At 47.7% G+C, this 12653-nt stretch overlaps 8 protein-coding genes across 11 annotated transcripts; 2 read left to right on the forward strand and 6 right to left on the reverse strand.

The window, feature by feature from the left end:
- Positions 1-38: 38 nt before the first annotated feature.
- On the reverse strand, positions 39-4262 carry LOC108158911 (F-box/LRR-repeat protein 6). Its single transcript, XM_017291705.2, has 9 exons — positions 3909-4262; positions 2517-3395; positions 2246-2456; positions 2005-2180; positions 1801-1941; positions 1577-1744; positions 1284-1516; positions 1084-1218; positions 39-1025 (listed from the first exon to the last, which is right to left on the reverse strand). The coding sequence occupies exons 2-9, from the start codon at positions 3381-3383 to the stop codon at positions 815-817; spliced, it is 2142 nt and encodes a 713-aa protein (XP_017147194.1). The 5' UTR covers positions 3384-3395; positions 3909-4262; the 3' UTR covers positions 39-814.
- A 40-nt stretch (positions 4263-4302) lies between these two features.
- On the reverse strand, positions 4303-5537 carry LOC108158916 (UPF0605 protein GA14893). The gene is made up of 3 exons (XM_017291714.1): positions 5446-5537; positions 4963-5377; positions 4303-4907 (listed from the first exon to the last, which is right to left on the reverse strand). Exons 1-3 carry the CDS (start codon positions 5487-5489, stop codon positions 4392-4394), a joined length of 975 nt encoding a protein of 324 aa, XP_017147203.1. The 5' UTR covers positions 5490-5537; the 3' UTR covers positions 4303-4391.
- LOC108158913 (NADPH:adrenodoxin oxidoreductase, mitochondrial) lies at positions 5537-7667 on the reverse strand. The gene is made up of 4 exons (XM_017291711.2): positions 7399-7667; positions 6612-6984; positions 6386-6557; positions 5537-6330 (listed from the first exon to the last, which is right to left on the reverse strand). The coding sequence occupies exons 1-4, from the start codon at positions 7608-7610 to the stop codon at positions 5681-5683; spliced, it is 1407 nt and encodes a 468-aa protein (XP_017147200.1). The 5' UTR covers positions 7611-7667; the 3' UTR covers positions 5537-5680.
- On the forward strand, positions 7092-7616 carry LOC108158922. The gene is made up of 2 exons (XM_017291725.2): positions 7092-7223; positions 7296-7616. The coding sequence occupies exons 1-2, from the start codon at positions 7121-7123 to the stop codon at positions 7379-7381; spliced, it is 189 nt and encodes a 62-aa protein (XP_017147214.1). The 5' UTR covers positions 7092-7120; the 3' UTR covers positions 7382-7616.
- Positions 7668-7737: 70 nt separating the features above from the next.
- Positions 7738-8306, reverse strand: LOC108158921. The gene is made up of 2 exons (XM_017291724.2): positions 8166-8306; positions 7738-8099 (listed from the first exon to the last, which is right to left on the reverse strand). Exons 1-2 carry the CDS (start codon positions 8179-8181, stop codon positions 7831-7833), a joined length of 285 nt encoding a protein of 94 aa, XP_017147213.1. The 5' UTR covers positions 8182-8306; the 3' UTR covers positions 7738-7830.
- Positions 8307-8524: 218 nt separating this feature from the next.
- LOC108158920 lies at positions 8525-11412 on the reverse strand. 4 transcript variants are annotated; one of them, XM_017291720.2, is made up of 3 exons: positions 11221-11303; positions 9575-9993; positions 8525-8793 (listed from the first exon to the last, which is right to left on the reverse strand). In XM_017291720.2, the coding sequence occupies exons 2-3, from the start codon at positions 9891-9893 to the stop codon at positions 8690-8692; spliced, it is 423 nt and encodes a 140-aa protein (XP_017147209.1). In that variant the 5' UTR covers positions 9894-9993; positions 11221-11303; the 3' UTR covers positions 8525-8689. The 4 variants fall into 4 exon arrangements, with proteins under 4 accessions (XP_017147209.1, XP_017147208.1, XP_017147212.1 ...); XM_017291719.2 differs by lacking the exon at positions 11221-11303 and adding an exon at positions 10354-10430; XM_017291723.2 differs by lacking the exon at positions 9575-9993 and having other exon boundaries at positions 11221-11412.
- A 67-nt stretch (positions 11413-11479) lies between these two features.
- On the forward strand, positions 11480-11878 carry LOC108158923 (cytochrome b-c1 complex subunit 9). The gene is made up of 2 exons (XM_017291726.2): positions 11480-11690; positions 11757-11878. Exons 1-2 carry the CDS (start codon positions 11559-11561, stop codon positions 11790-11792), a joined length of 168 nt encoding a protein of 55 aa, XP_017147215.1. The 5' UTR covers positions 11480-11558; the 3' UTR covers positions 11793-11878.
- Positions 11821-12644, reverse strand: LOC108158917 (39S ribosomal protein L18, mitochondrial). The gene is made up of 2 exons (XM_017291715.2): positions 12539-12644; positions 11821-12478 (listed from the first exon to the last, which is right to left on the reverse strand). Exon 2 carries the CDS (start codon positions 12469-12471, stop codon positions 11935-11937), a length of 537 nt encoding a protein of 178 aa, XP_017147204.1. The 5' UTR covers positions 12472-12478; positions 12539-12644; the 3' UTR covers positions 11821-11934.
- Between the last annotated feature and the right edge of the window lie 9 nt (positions 12645-12653).

Here is a 12653-nt window from a genome sequence, read left to right on the forward strand (position 1 = left end):
TACGAAGCAGCAATAGATAAGTACAAACAATAGAGATTGAAAGTGTTTGCGTTTATTATAAATTAAATGTAATGTACCTTTAATTGCCTTCTCTTAACTACAAATAATGCCTAACAATTGAATTGTGTTATTTAATTAATATTTATGTGTGGTATAGTATTTATTAATGGTTAATATTGAAAACCTTCAATGAGAACGTTCTCAAACGCCAATATGTACATTCCAATCGGGTTAAAACATTCTACAAATTGTCTTATTTATCGACTTTTCAATTGACGACTACTATCTTTATGGTTAATAAATCAATATGTATTTCGAGAAATACAATTTTTACTTAGTCTAGATTCTTGTATACGTACATACTTTACAAACACACAATAGTTGGACTTACTAATAATGAATCGTATATGCATACACAAAAAAAAAATCATTAAATCGTCCTTGCAAGTGGTTGGTACTCGCCGTTCTACAAAAAATTCGAATCAACTATATTATGAATACATATTGCATTTACAAAAGATTGCAGCGTGGTCTCTCAACGGCTCCTTTTTTTGTTTCGGATGGAGAAAGAGAACGGAACGCCTAGTATACTAAGCTAGTACAATTATTACACACTACCGCCTATAAACAAGATAAGCATAATTGGAAGATGCAAGCCATTGCAATTGAAATATTTTCGCGGACTACCATTACATAAAAAAAAAAATCGCCGAACGACTCTTCTGCGTGGAAGCAACCATTTAAATTACATTTAAATGTGGCCCGCTTGCTCAACAATAAAACCGATGTGTGACTGACTGGCACACTGACTGGATTAGTTGCTCCCACTGCTGCGACTGTCTTTTAGCTGCACCCCAAGAACTTCGCGGAGTTCGCGCAACTGCTGCGCTCCTTGCATAAGACGCTTGACCCCGCGCGGCAGTCCACGACATGAAGCCAGGTTGATTGAGCTCATGTTGGCGCAGTTTTTGAGTATTTCCTTGACTGCCTCATCCGAAACGGACGAGCCACACAGATTCAAATGCCTGAACGGGATAAAATAATGAGATTTTTCTGTTATTTTTCGGATTCGCAATTACTTACGCCAATGGGCACTCGCTCCCCTTTTCGGCAAGGGCGCGCAATGCATTGTCTATCGGCTGCTGCACATTTGCCCAGGCCAGGTCCAGTTCTATGAGACTATGCGCCCACTTGGAGGCAATGAGTTCCAGACCCGACCTACGAGACACAACCAGAAGGAATAGTAAACCTCAAACTGTGGGAACGAGGAGGATTGGACTTACCCCACATCGCGCGTAACTGAGCAGCCTGAAAGGTATAAATGCTTGATATCCCAGGCTGGTAACCGGATGAGGCTCTCGTGCGTCAACCGAGTACAGTTGCGCACATCTAGCAGCTTCAGCTTGGAGCTGCTCTTCAGTAGGCGCTGTAGGTGATCATCGCAAATGATGCGAGATTCATCTGTCGTTGCAGCCACGGAGAGCTCTTCGAGATTTGGAAAGCCAGGTGAGTCCATCTAAAAATATTTAAAGCCTAGAGTAACTTCTTTGTGACAAGATTGAATTTCCAAGCTTACAACTTCCTGCATTCCAGCTATGCTCGGCGTAATGTGCGAGTTTGTCACACGCAGAACCTTCAACTTTTGGCAGCCATGCTGCAGTTTCTCAATGTGAAGCACGCCGTGAGATGTGGCCTGCGTGGTCACATTCGAGAGATCCAATAGCGTCAGATTCGGACAGTGAGCCTGGAAGGAAATCATTGATTACCACAGCCTATTATTACTGAAGACTGCATACACACCGACAGTACGCCGACTATCTGGGGTATACCCGCCAGACGGTTGTGCGCCAAGTGGAGATGAGTTAGACGACTGCCAATGGTCTGAAGCGCGTTGCACAGAGAGACCATGCCAACAGCGGTCTTGCTGGCATTCATCTCAAGCTGTAAGTAGATTTAAAAAACATCGTTAGCTGGCTTCCTCCGCGGCGCTGACCTGCATCTTACGTTAATGGAGCTCAAGTCTAATCTTTCTAGTTTCTTCATGTTGTCCACCAAATAGGTTAAATTGTCTGAGGTGAATCCTTTCCAGCCGGACAGCGTGATACCAGTTAAGTTCGGACAACCGACAGCCAACTTGGTGAGGAAGCAATTGATGGATATGTCTGATATTTTCCAGTTGGCTGCAAACAGATAAAAACTCTCAACTAAAGAGAAAGGTTCAGGCTTGACGTTTTTTTTCACTTACAAACATTCAGCTCGGTGCAGGCACTGCAGCGGTTATCCACAAACCACTTGAGTTTGAGTTCAGTGCGATACTTCTCCTTGATCCATGTGGTCAGATCCATTGTGTGCCACAGTGAGGGGGTAAGAGAAACCTGCCGCCACAGGGAGCAAACACGTCCCAGGCGAAAGAGAGTGGGCAGGCAGCCGTCCTTCTCTATAACGTGTTCGAAAATCTAAAAGTAAAGAGCAACCTTGAGTCCTTCTGCTAGTTGTCTTCAGCGCCTTTGACTTACTTGGAAGAGGACTTCCGCAGGAAGCCTCTCAGCCCAGGCACTCTGTTCGACTGCTTCTCCTTCTACCGCCTCTGCTGCACTGCTCGTCGAGACCTTCTTCTTTCGCGGCTCACATTCACTCTCGTCGCTGTCCGGCTGCTTCGGCTTGCGAACGCGCTTGCGTGCCGGCTTGGTAGCAGCAGGGACGGGGACGGGAGGTGATGTTACTGTCGGCGTGCTGTCTCCCCCAGCCACACCATCAGATTTTTTAATGCACAGCTTAATGCCGACTTTGTTGTCGCTGATCTCGCTTTCGTACATAGGCAATGCCTTCGGTTTGCGAGATCGGGAGGCGCGCGGTGACGTGGATGCCGACTTATTGGGCTTTTTGTTGCTTAACGCTGTGGCCAGCGGTTTTCCCGACTTTGGTATAGAGCCATTGACCGCTGACGGCTCCTCTTGCTGTTCCTGCTTTGGTGCCGGCGGAGGCTGTTCGCCCACAGGTGAATGCTGGCCATCGGATGCTGGTGAGCACGACGTCGATGTGGCCGTGTTGGTCTCATCAGTTTGTGTTTCTGACTTTGGTGGAGACAGTATATTCTCTGGTATGACGGGTGCTGTTGCTGCCGTTTCGGTAGCCAGCAGCTGTGGCGGCGTGTGTGAAGGCGTTGATGGAGTCAGCGTGTTGATATCCACCGTGGTCGGTTTCTCCTTATCTGTTGGACTTTGTTCATTCTCCACCTGCCCACTTTTCGTATCCCCAGCCGGCTCCATGTCTTCCGAGTCCTTGGCAGAAGGCGCACTCGTGCACTCATCAGCTTTATCCTTTGGGCCATCCTCGTCGGACATTTTCGTGTCCTCAACGCTTGGTGCCACCTCTTCACTCATCACTTAAATGTTCTGCAATTAAATATTCAAAGTAAATACAAATTTCCATATTTCGGCCGGGAAAATCGATGAAAAATATGCTCAACCCATTTTGGCGGCTTTTCACTGTTTCCTATGCGTTCCCATTCTTATTTTCGTTCTCATTCGAAAAGCTCTCTCCGAACTCAATATGCACTCGTAAATCTCACCTGCTACAACAAATTACACATACATATATTTTTTTGTTTTTATTTTCATTCGTTTGTTCGCTTTTAATAAACAAGTTGAGAGCCGTTGGTCGGGTCGCAACGACTTTTTCGTGACCTGTGCGCACACTCGAGCTAATTTCCCGCCACCAAAAATCAAACACAAACACCCTATCTCAACGGGCGCTAAGAGATTCTGAGACATTGCCATAATCTCTGACCTATCTCTTGGGGTTTCACGTTTCTCTGCAGTGGGAAAACTACACTTGATCGTCGCACTCATATGCTGCTCGGGGCCCGTTTGCGTGCAGGGTGCATAATCGGCATTCATTCAACTCACCACTTGAAAGAGAGGTAGGTACACAAATGTATGTTATCTTCCCACCGACTATTCGACTCGCTCGCACACACTGCGGTACTGTACTGCAACTGTAGTGTGTGAACAGAACGGCACTATGTGTGTGTGTTTGAATTGTTCGATTTCGATTCTTAAGATTTTTTCCTGTAGCGTTTTTGGAAATTTTCCCCGTTTGCGATGCCGAGACTGTGGCTTTTACATTGTTGCCAGGCGCTTGAGGCACTGGATACCAATTGATCACGGCATGGAGAGCAATTGGTTTATTATTAACACACACAATCAATTAAAACTTATTTCCACCAAAACGACGTAGAAGCAGAAAGCTAGGGATGTTGTTGTCGTATCGATAAGCAAAACAATCGGGAGTGTGACCGCGTTCGAGTAGCGTACAAATACGCAAGGCAGAGCAATTGTTTATTGGACGTTACAATTTTGTAACATAATATATGAGTTTAAGTATACTCTCTAATAAGTGTAGTCGAGATTCGACACCTCTGGCAGACCGGTAAGACCCCTGTGAATTTCTAGCCAGCGCTTGGCATTGATTGTTGTCTTGCCATAGGTACGTCCAAACTTGTAGAGCTCTCCCGGCACATGACCCGCGTAGCTGGGAACCATGCCGATGTCGTCGTGATAAATCACAAATTGTCCCACCGGTGGACAAGTTACTGCCGGTCTGGTCAAGTCCTGGCCGCAGCACCAAACGTCGCGCTTCCTCTTGTACATGTAATCGGAGAAGCTGCACAGGGCACGATGGGTGAGCACCTGGTTCGATTCGCCAAATCGGGTAACGGCCATGGGTATATGGGCGGCATATCCATTGATTATAAACTTCTCGTCGTCGTCATCCTCCAGGAAGTGCGGGGATGTGAACTTGCTGTAGCGTAGCTTATCCACTCTGGGCGGACACTCTTCATCCTTGACGCCCTTTGAGCGACCGGTGACGGGAATGAGGGGCGAACGGTATCTCGCTTGCGGGAGCTGAGGGAAGAAATATTTAGTGGAAGATATTATATTATGGGAATGGAATACGCACCAGACGCTCATTCAGCTTGCGTTCAAAGAGTCCATTTCCGCTTTCCAACAGATCGCGATGACGAAGTGTTCGATTTTCGCAGCGATATAGCTCCATCAGCGTCTCATGCTGGGCGACACCCGCCGAGGCAGCGGCCACATAGCGCTTGCCAGTTTGACTGGCCATATTTGGGACGAAGCCTGCATATCCTGGAAGTATGGGATGCCGGTACACAGCATCCACCAGATCCTCACGACGACGCAACACCTTCAGCTCATGCTCCGTGGGATAATCCTTGACTCCTTGCTTGGCGTGTATGGGTAATACGATCAGCTCCGGTGCATGGTAGATGCACGGGTCGATGAGCAACTTGTGCGTCTGTCTGCCATATGTTTTGCCCACGCGATCTCGGTTCTGGGTGCAGTGGCCGGTGTACCTGAGCGCCACAACAATGGATAGTGGTTAGACATCAGTCTGGATGGGTGTGCGCACCTGCTTTCTTACCCTGGCACCAAATGCGGCTCCGGCGTTATGGTATCATTCATCATGATGACAAGCCAATTTTTCTTACACAACAAATTTTAGTTTCTGAATGTTCACTTAGAGCAATTTACAAATCTTTAATCATGAGTATGGAATTAACAATACTTTACAAAGGTCTCTCATGACAGATCCTTAAAAGTTAAATAGTTTTGTAAAGAATAACAAAGGTTGTATTGAAACACAATAACCGGAATTTTTATACACCGGCAATTCGCAGCATTTCGGCTATGCTGACTACCTTCTCACGTGGCTTTCCCTTTGCCTTGCCCGTTTCCATCTCGAAATCATCGATACGTCGCCAGCCGTCCCACGTGACCACTCGTTTGTCGTCCGCCTTGAAGCCAGGCTTTGATGAGCTCGTGTCTAAGGCATTGGATGCAATGTCGTCACAGATATTTTTGGCCACAGCAAACGCGCCGCTCATTGTGGTTAATATAACACCAGTTGGTCCTGTACCCAACCATCCTGCCACATACAAACCAGCATCGACGCTGTCTGTGGCGTCCACCTTCAGGACGCGACCCTCTCGATTGCGAACATATCCTTGCCGGGAGTCAAAACTTATGTCGGCGTCAGCGCAACTCGACTTGTAGCCAATGCTGCGTAAAATCAAATTCGCTGGCAGACGTTCGGTAGCATGTGTGGGAACAGCGGCGTCCTGCTGAAGTTCTGTGACAGAGAATTCCATTTCGCCCTCAGTGATAGCTTTTGGGGCACGCAGGAAAATTGGCAGAAACTGCTTTGTGCCCGGAGATGAATTCTTTCCCTGATCGTTTAGACTCTTTAGCATCAGTTCGGTAAGTCGCTTGCGTGGACGCTGCAGCTGCTCCACCTGTGTGGCAATTCCTGGAAACAAATGTGTCAGTCGTGCATAGCTTGAAATGATAGCCAGATTTCTTACCCGAGAAATCGTCCGAGCGCCAGCGTGTTTGAACATTGGGCAACTTGAGCATTTCGCGCAACTCCTTAATGGTGAAGGCAGCCTGCAGAGGACCGCGCCGTCCAACAAGATGAACCCGCTCCACCTGGCTGCGAGAGAGTGCCTCCAGGGCGTACTCCGTCGTGTCTGTGGACTACCCCAAATCAGAGTGAGCATAATGAATGCCTACAGTCATCTAATGTCTTACTTTGAGTGCATCTAGGGGACCGAGAAGCATGCGTGCCACGTCCACTGCTACATTGCCTTGACCCACAATCGTCACATCGCGTCCGCTCAAGTCTGGCTCCAGATGCTCTGCGCCCGGCAGCCCATTGTACCAGGCCACAAACTTGCGGGCAGATATCACATGGCTCTGCTGCTCGCTGTCCAGCTGCAACTCCCGGTCCTGGTCGGAGCCATAGGTGAGGAGAACGGCGTGGTATTGGTTCCTCAGTTCCTGAAGGCTCACATCCGTGCCCAGGCTGACATTGCCAAAGAAGCGAAGACGCGGATGCTCGGCCGTCTTCGTGAAGGTGTTGATGACGTTCTTGACCTCCGGATGATCAGGCGCAACGCCAAAGCTGGAATGTCGATTTGCATAATGGGACATGTCATTAGTCGATAAGTGTCAAAGTGCTTGCCAGACACACGCGACCACGCTTAGATAAAAACTTCAGAGGCCCAGCCGACGACCAACAGTCGTTGGTTGCCACTAAGATGTGGATGATCCGTTGCGCTCCGCTGCTCGCCTGCTTCTTTGTGCTTGTATGTCTTTCCTCTGTGGCGGCCAGCCCCACATGGAGCTTTGACCAAGTCGGCGGTGAGTCATCTCTGCGTTGCGTTTCCCCGACAAGCCACGACACCAATAATATCCTTCTACTCGTACTTACAGGCTACTTGAATGGCATTTTGCGCTCCGTCCTCGGGCCCCTTTTCGGGTTTGGAAACGACATGTACAACACCACCACCTTTCTTTAGCCTATGGGTCCTCTTACCGCACCAGACCGAAGGGAACCGGCAGCTTCTCAACAATATCCACAACGCAGTCACCCAGGTTCTTCAGCAGATACTGGGCCGCATAAAAACCGGCTGGTCCGGCGCCCACAATGCATATCCGTTTGGTGGGCGTCTCACTGTGGATTATTTGCTGTCTTACAGAACTCGTGTAAAAACCACGCCTACAGATATTCAGTAAATTAGAGGTCATGTCTAACTTTGTCTTGGTTTGTTTACGTTTTCGCCTTGTAATCGTGAATGGGCAAATTCTGCCTATCGAATGCTTTCGGTGCAGCCAGCTAATTTCGAAATCAGAGCAACCCTGATGGCTGGCCCGGTCAATTTGAAATGAACGCAAAACAATATTTATTGGGTGCTTTACAAAGCTTAACACAGCAAATTTTTCTATTCTAGAAGAAATGTATCAAGATTTATTCGTGGTGCAGGGCCAGCCAACGCTTGGCGTCGACTGTGGCGCGTCCGTAAGTGGTTCCAACTTTGAAAATCTCGCCCGGAACATGTCCTCCATAGCGCGGAATCATGCCAGTGATTCGGGGATATATCACGCTGTTCGTGTTAGCAAAAGAACGGCCCACGCCAGCTTTCTCCAATGGCACCCACTCGGCACTCCGGCGAAAGAACATGTCGTCCTTGGGATAGCACCAACCCTCATCGGGCAGATGGAAATCAAAGCCAAAGCCTAAGTAATCACACTATAGTCAGCCATAAAACGACAATTGCCCATCAATAGGATATGGATACTTACGGCTGGAGTACGACATTGTGTATCTCTGTTTTAAGTGCTTGCCGACACGTCTGAATCAGACTACTGAACGGAGAGACTGAGTACTGAGGCGACTGGATATTACTACTTATTTGTTTGACGGAAAGGGACTCGACAAAATGATTTGTTTACTTTCCATGGCAACCGAAGACGGAATTCGGAAAGCCCGACAAAAATAGCCTGGCTAGAAAATCTGCCAGCAACAAGTTTGGGGTGGAAGGTAAACACGGTCACGACATGAATTCCATTCCCGTGGCTTAATGGCGTTTATAATGGTAATTAATGCAGAGATCCAAGCCCATAATGGAATTTGTCATGAAATTTTAAAATTGCTCTACATATAAATTGTGTGGTATAATTAATTTATTACGTTTACTGGTACGCGATAATTTTTGTCATTTACAGGGCCTTTGGGCCTTTAGGCCTTTATATTGATTAACAGATGGAAAAGGATACATTTCCGGGAGAATCTATATGTTTGTCAGCATTTCCGCGCGGCCAGGGGGTTAGTTTGACTTCTTTGCCTTCTTCTGCTGCTTGCTCTTCAACTTCTCCTGCTTCTTGAGCTCCTTTTCCGTCAGCGACTTGTACAGCTTGTAGCCAAAGAGAGCTGCAATGGAAGGGAGAAAAGGCAAGCGGTTAATGATCGTTCTAGTGGGGATGATCGAGGATGAGTCGAGACCAAATATCGAGACGAGGAGAAATATCACTGCTGCCACAATAGAACTAGAGTATGTCTGAGCGATGTGTGCGTGATGGGTCAGTCTATCCTCGATTCGTTCAATGGTCTCCTGGAATTTGCCCTTCATTTCCAGGAGGAACAGGTGCCGATCGGCCTCGGTGAGCGACTCCAATTTGTTTTGCATATCGCCGATCTTCTTAACCAGATCCTGTGCGAATTTGCTGCTGGGTCCTGTCTTGGCCACAATCGCCTCCACAGATTGTTTCAGCTGCTCGACAATGCCCGCCGACTCGGCGCCGACAATCGAGCTCATGGTGGGGGAACTACAGGCCAAGGAAGTCCAAATTTCGAGTCAACTTCTGCCCTCTGGCCGGCATGGGTCCCGATCCAACACTGTCTCTATCAACGCGTGGGCCTACTGTCAATTTTTGTTCCGTGGTGGATTGGAGTTATCTTATCGAAAATCGAACGCCTATAAAGCGAGGCAAACATGCTAGCCAAATCGCTCACGAGTGTGTGCGTGTTTGTGTGAGTGCTCTGGCAGGGCACCCTTCTCACCGATTCCCCTGCGCTATCACCGCTCACCTATCACCTATCACTACTCCCCGGCTATAGAGCTGGAGACGTGGATACCGTAGACCAAAAGAATATCCGATGAGTGTTCGATTTGTTCAGTTTCAGTTCGGTTCAGTGTCGTCCGCTTGCTTACCAAAGACGAGCAGAATCAGGGTCAACATCACGAAGAATATCATATATTCCCTAGAGCTGTGGCCCGGCTGTCCGTACTGGCGCATAAATTCCTCCGGCGATGGCGGCTTTGGGTTGAATATGCTCTCGCGCAGCTCTTCGCGCTCTGCATCCGATATGCCGTCCATGCTCTCGACGAGCTTCCAGATCTCATCGGCACTGGGCATTTTGAAGTCGGGATGGCCTGGTTCTGCGCCGGCGAAGCCGTTGGGGCCACCGGCTGCCGCCGCGGCCTCCACATCCTGGGCGAATGCCTGCTGATTCAGTGGATCCTCTGCCATTCTTTGCTTAAAGTCACTTGTGGCGGCTAATGGGCTCGCTTCACTACACTCTTTGCTGTGGCTGTGGGTGGAGCTGGGGGCTTGCCTTAACGGTTCGCGTCTGAAGGGTGAAGGGTTACAATGTCTTAAAATAATTGTGTTTCCTCGAGTGTAATTACTGGGGGGAATAACGCGCAAATTTACGACGCTTTGGGAGAGGTGTTAGGGCAAACAAAAACACACAACAGCAAACCAATAGAATGATGGTTCAACGTGGCAAACCCGCGGGTATTCAACAACAGTTCGCGCTTGATAGTTTGGTTCGTTGTATATTCGGATATCCATACCTATTTGGTCAATATTATATTCAGCTATCCCCCGCGTCTCTAATTTATAATCCCCTTCCGATTTATTGGCCTATTCCGCCCAGTAAACACGAAATTTTGGTAATAATTTTGACGCTTGACCGCCACTTGCTTACGTGCTGCGGCTTCCTGCTGTTCAGGAGAACTGAGCGATCACTAAAAATCATATTAAAAGTAATATAAAGAAATTGACACTCGTGTGTAATCAGTCGCTTATAATTCATTCTTATTGAGGAGGGAGATATGGTTCAGTTTCGCTGCGCTTTTCGTTTTGTTTTCGCGCCTTCGTCAGCATATTTTTCAAAAGGTAGTCGCAAAGAAGTCGGTAAAAATAAGTTAGGTGTGCGATAAGAGTCTCCTCCTCCGAACCCGAGGAGGCGCTTATCAGTCCCCCCGGACACAGGTACAACTGTACAAACTGATGTACATATAGGGGCCAAAAAGCATGCACCGAAAACTAGAGGATACCAAACTGGGATAAAACAGTGCAACTACTAAATAAAACTGGGATTTAATTAAGTCTCTAACATGCGTTCTTCCCGAGCATGCTGTGGCCCCCCTTGGACTGTACGCATGTACAATTATGGGAATGGTGAATGGCTGGCTCTTATCTCTCCAGAGACCAGACCCTCTTATCGCTTTCGAACCCACAGCCAATAAAAGAACACAAATTTGACTACGTACGCAAGAAAACCTGAATAAATGGCTAGATAGGAACACGTAAGACCTTACCAAATGCAGGAGAAATCATGCTAAACCATAAATACAACAGATAGGAACACAACAAAAGATAGCTAAGGGGGTAAATCTGAAACAACACAACAAACTAACATACAACTTGGGCGAGGACTGTGGTTGGCAGATGGGCGTGCGGGTATTCTAGTTTCTTGCTTGGTGAAAGTCTTTTGACCCGCTTTTCAGTGGAGTGGAGAGCTTGGAAGTTGGGGTTTAGTGGGGGTGGGGTAGCGAATAGAAGCTCTTACCTGCTAGAGTAAACACAACAACAGCCGGCACATAGAAGGCGAGATTCGGAATGGATTGCTGGAACGGAGAGCCGGCGTCTGTGAGGTCAACCATTGTATACAATTTTTAAAACGGAATTGGGCACTACGAGGAGGAGTCTGAGCTGGTCTTTCTTTTTCTTGTTTATCTCAAATATTTCCGACACAGCGTATCAAACCATCGATATCGATAGTGGCGCCCCTCGATAGTTTTCAATGTGCACGTTTACAAAATCGATGCTATCGATAGTATCATCAGCTGTGTATTTGGCGTGCGAGCGTAATAATTTGGCAGGAATTATAAAAACCTATTTGAAAAAATGAAGGTGATCTACAATACTCTGTTTAAGCGCACGTCCACCTACGCCGTGGCCATCATTGGGGCGACATTCTTTTTCGAGCGTGCCATCGATGTCTCGTCCACTGCCCTGTTCGAGTCCATCAACAAAGGCGTAAGTTGCACTCCTCTTATGTAAGACGAGTTGGGAATAAAAGAATTACTCTTTTTTCGCTGGCAGAAACTCTGGAAGGACATCAAGAGCAAATACGAATAAGCGCAGTCCTAAATAAAACAATGCTTTGTTTTAATTAGCATAAAAATGAACGTTTATTCTAAACGAGACGAAAACTAAAACCAAACGATTTTCATTTTTGTTTTGATTTGGTTGCGGTTGTTTGCAATGGGGTGGCCGGAATTTATTGCTCCGAGACCTCCCAAGGCTTTTCCTGTCTGTACGCATCCCAGGGCTGGTTGTTCTTCAATCGTGTGGGCTCCTTGAATGATACCCCATTGTCCTGCAGGGTTTGGAGCAATTTTTGAAGCTTGCTGCCGGCGACAGCATCCACATTGCATGTCATTTCGGTGATGCCCGACTGAAGGCATCGGTGTGCCAGAACACGGCCAAGATTCACAAACGCTGAGGTGTCGTTGGTCTTGTACAGCTGTTGTTTGATGGCCCATTCGGCGGTGGTGGCGCTCAGAATGATGCCGTTCTCGTAGTGCTTCACGTCGGCGCTGACATAACGACCGCTGGTGTTGATCTCGAGCGTGTGCCAGTAGGAACGACCCGGCTTCTCCAAGTGGTAGCCGCTGGGCTTGTACGCAATGCGTAGCCTCTCCAGATTCCTGGGATTCCGGTTGACCACATATCCTTCGTTGCTCTGCGGGGTGGTCAGCGCCTTAATCTTGTGGAGCACGCGTGCTGAAGTAAGTGGGCGAGCACTGCGAGACATCTTTGCTCTAAAATAGTAGATTCAAATCAGTTTTTATTCAGATTTCCCTAGTTCATGGATTACATACCAAGTTTCTTAAGATTTCAGCGAACACACTTGCTTCAGTGTTGTGTACTCCAGCTAGTGCTGTAAAATGTTCCGAACATGCGATGTGAATGGCCAAAATCGAACAGCTGTTACCG

The sequence above is a fragment of the Drosophila miranda genome, chromosome 3, assembly GCF_003369915.1.
Source record: "Drosophila miranda strain MSH22 chromosome 3, D.miranda_PacBio2.1, whole genome shotgun sequence".
NCBI classification, from domain to species: Eukaryota; Metazoa; Arthropoda; class Insecta; order Diptera; family Drosophilidae; genus Drosophila; species Drosophila miranda.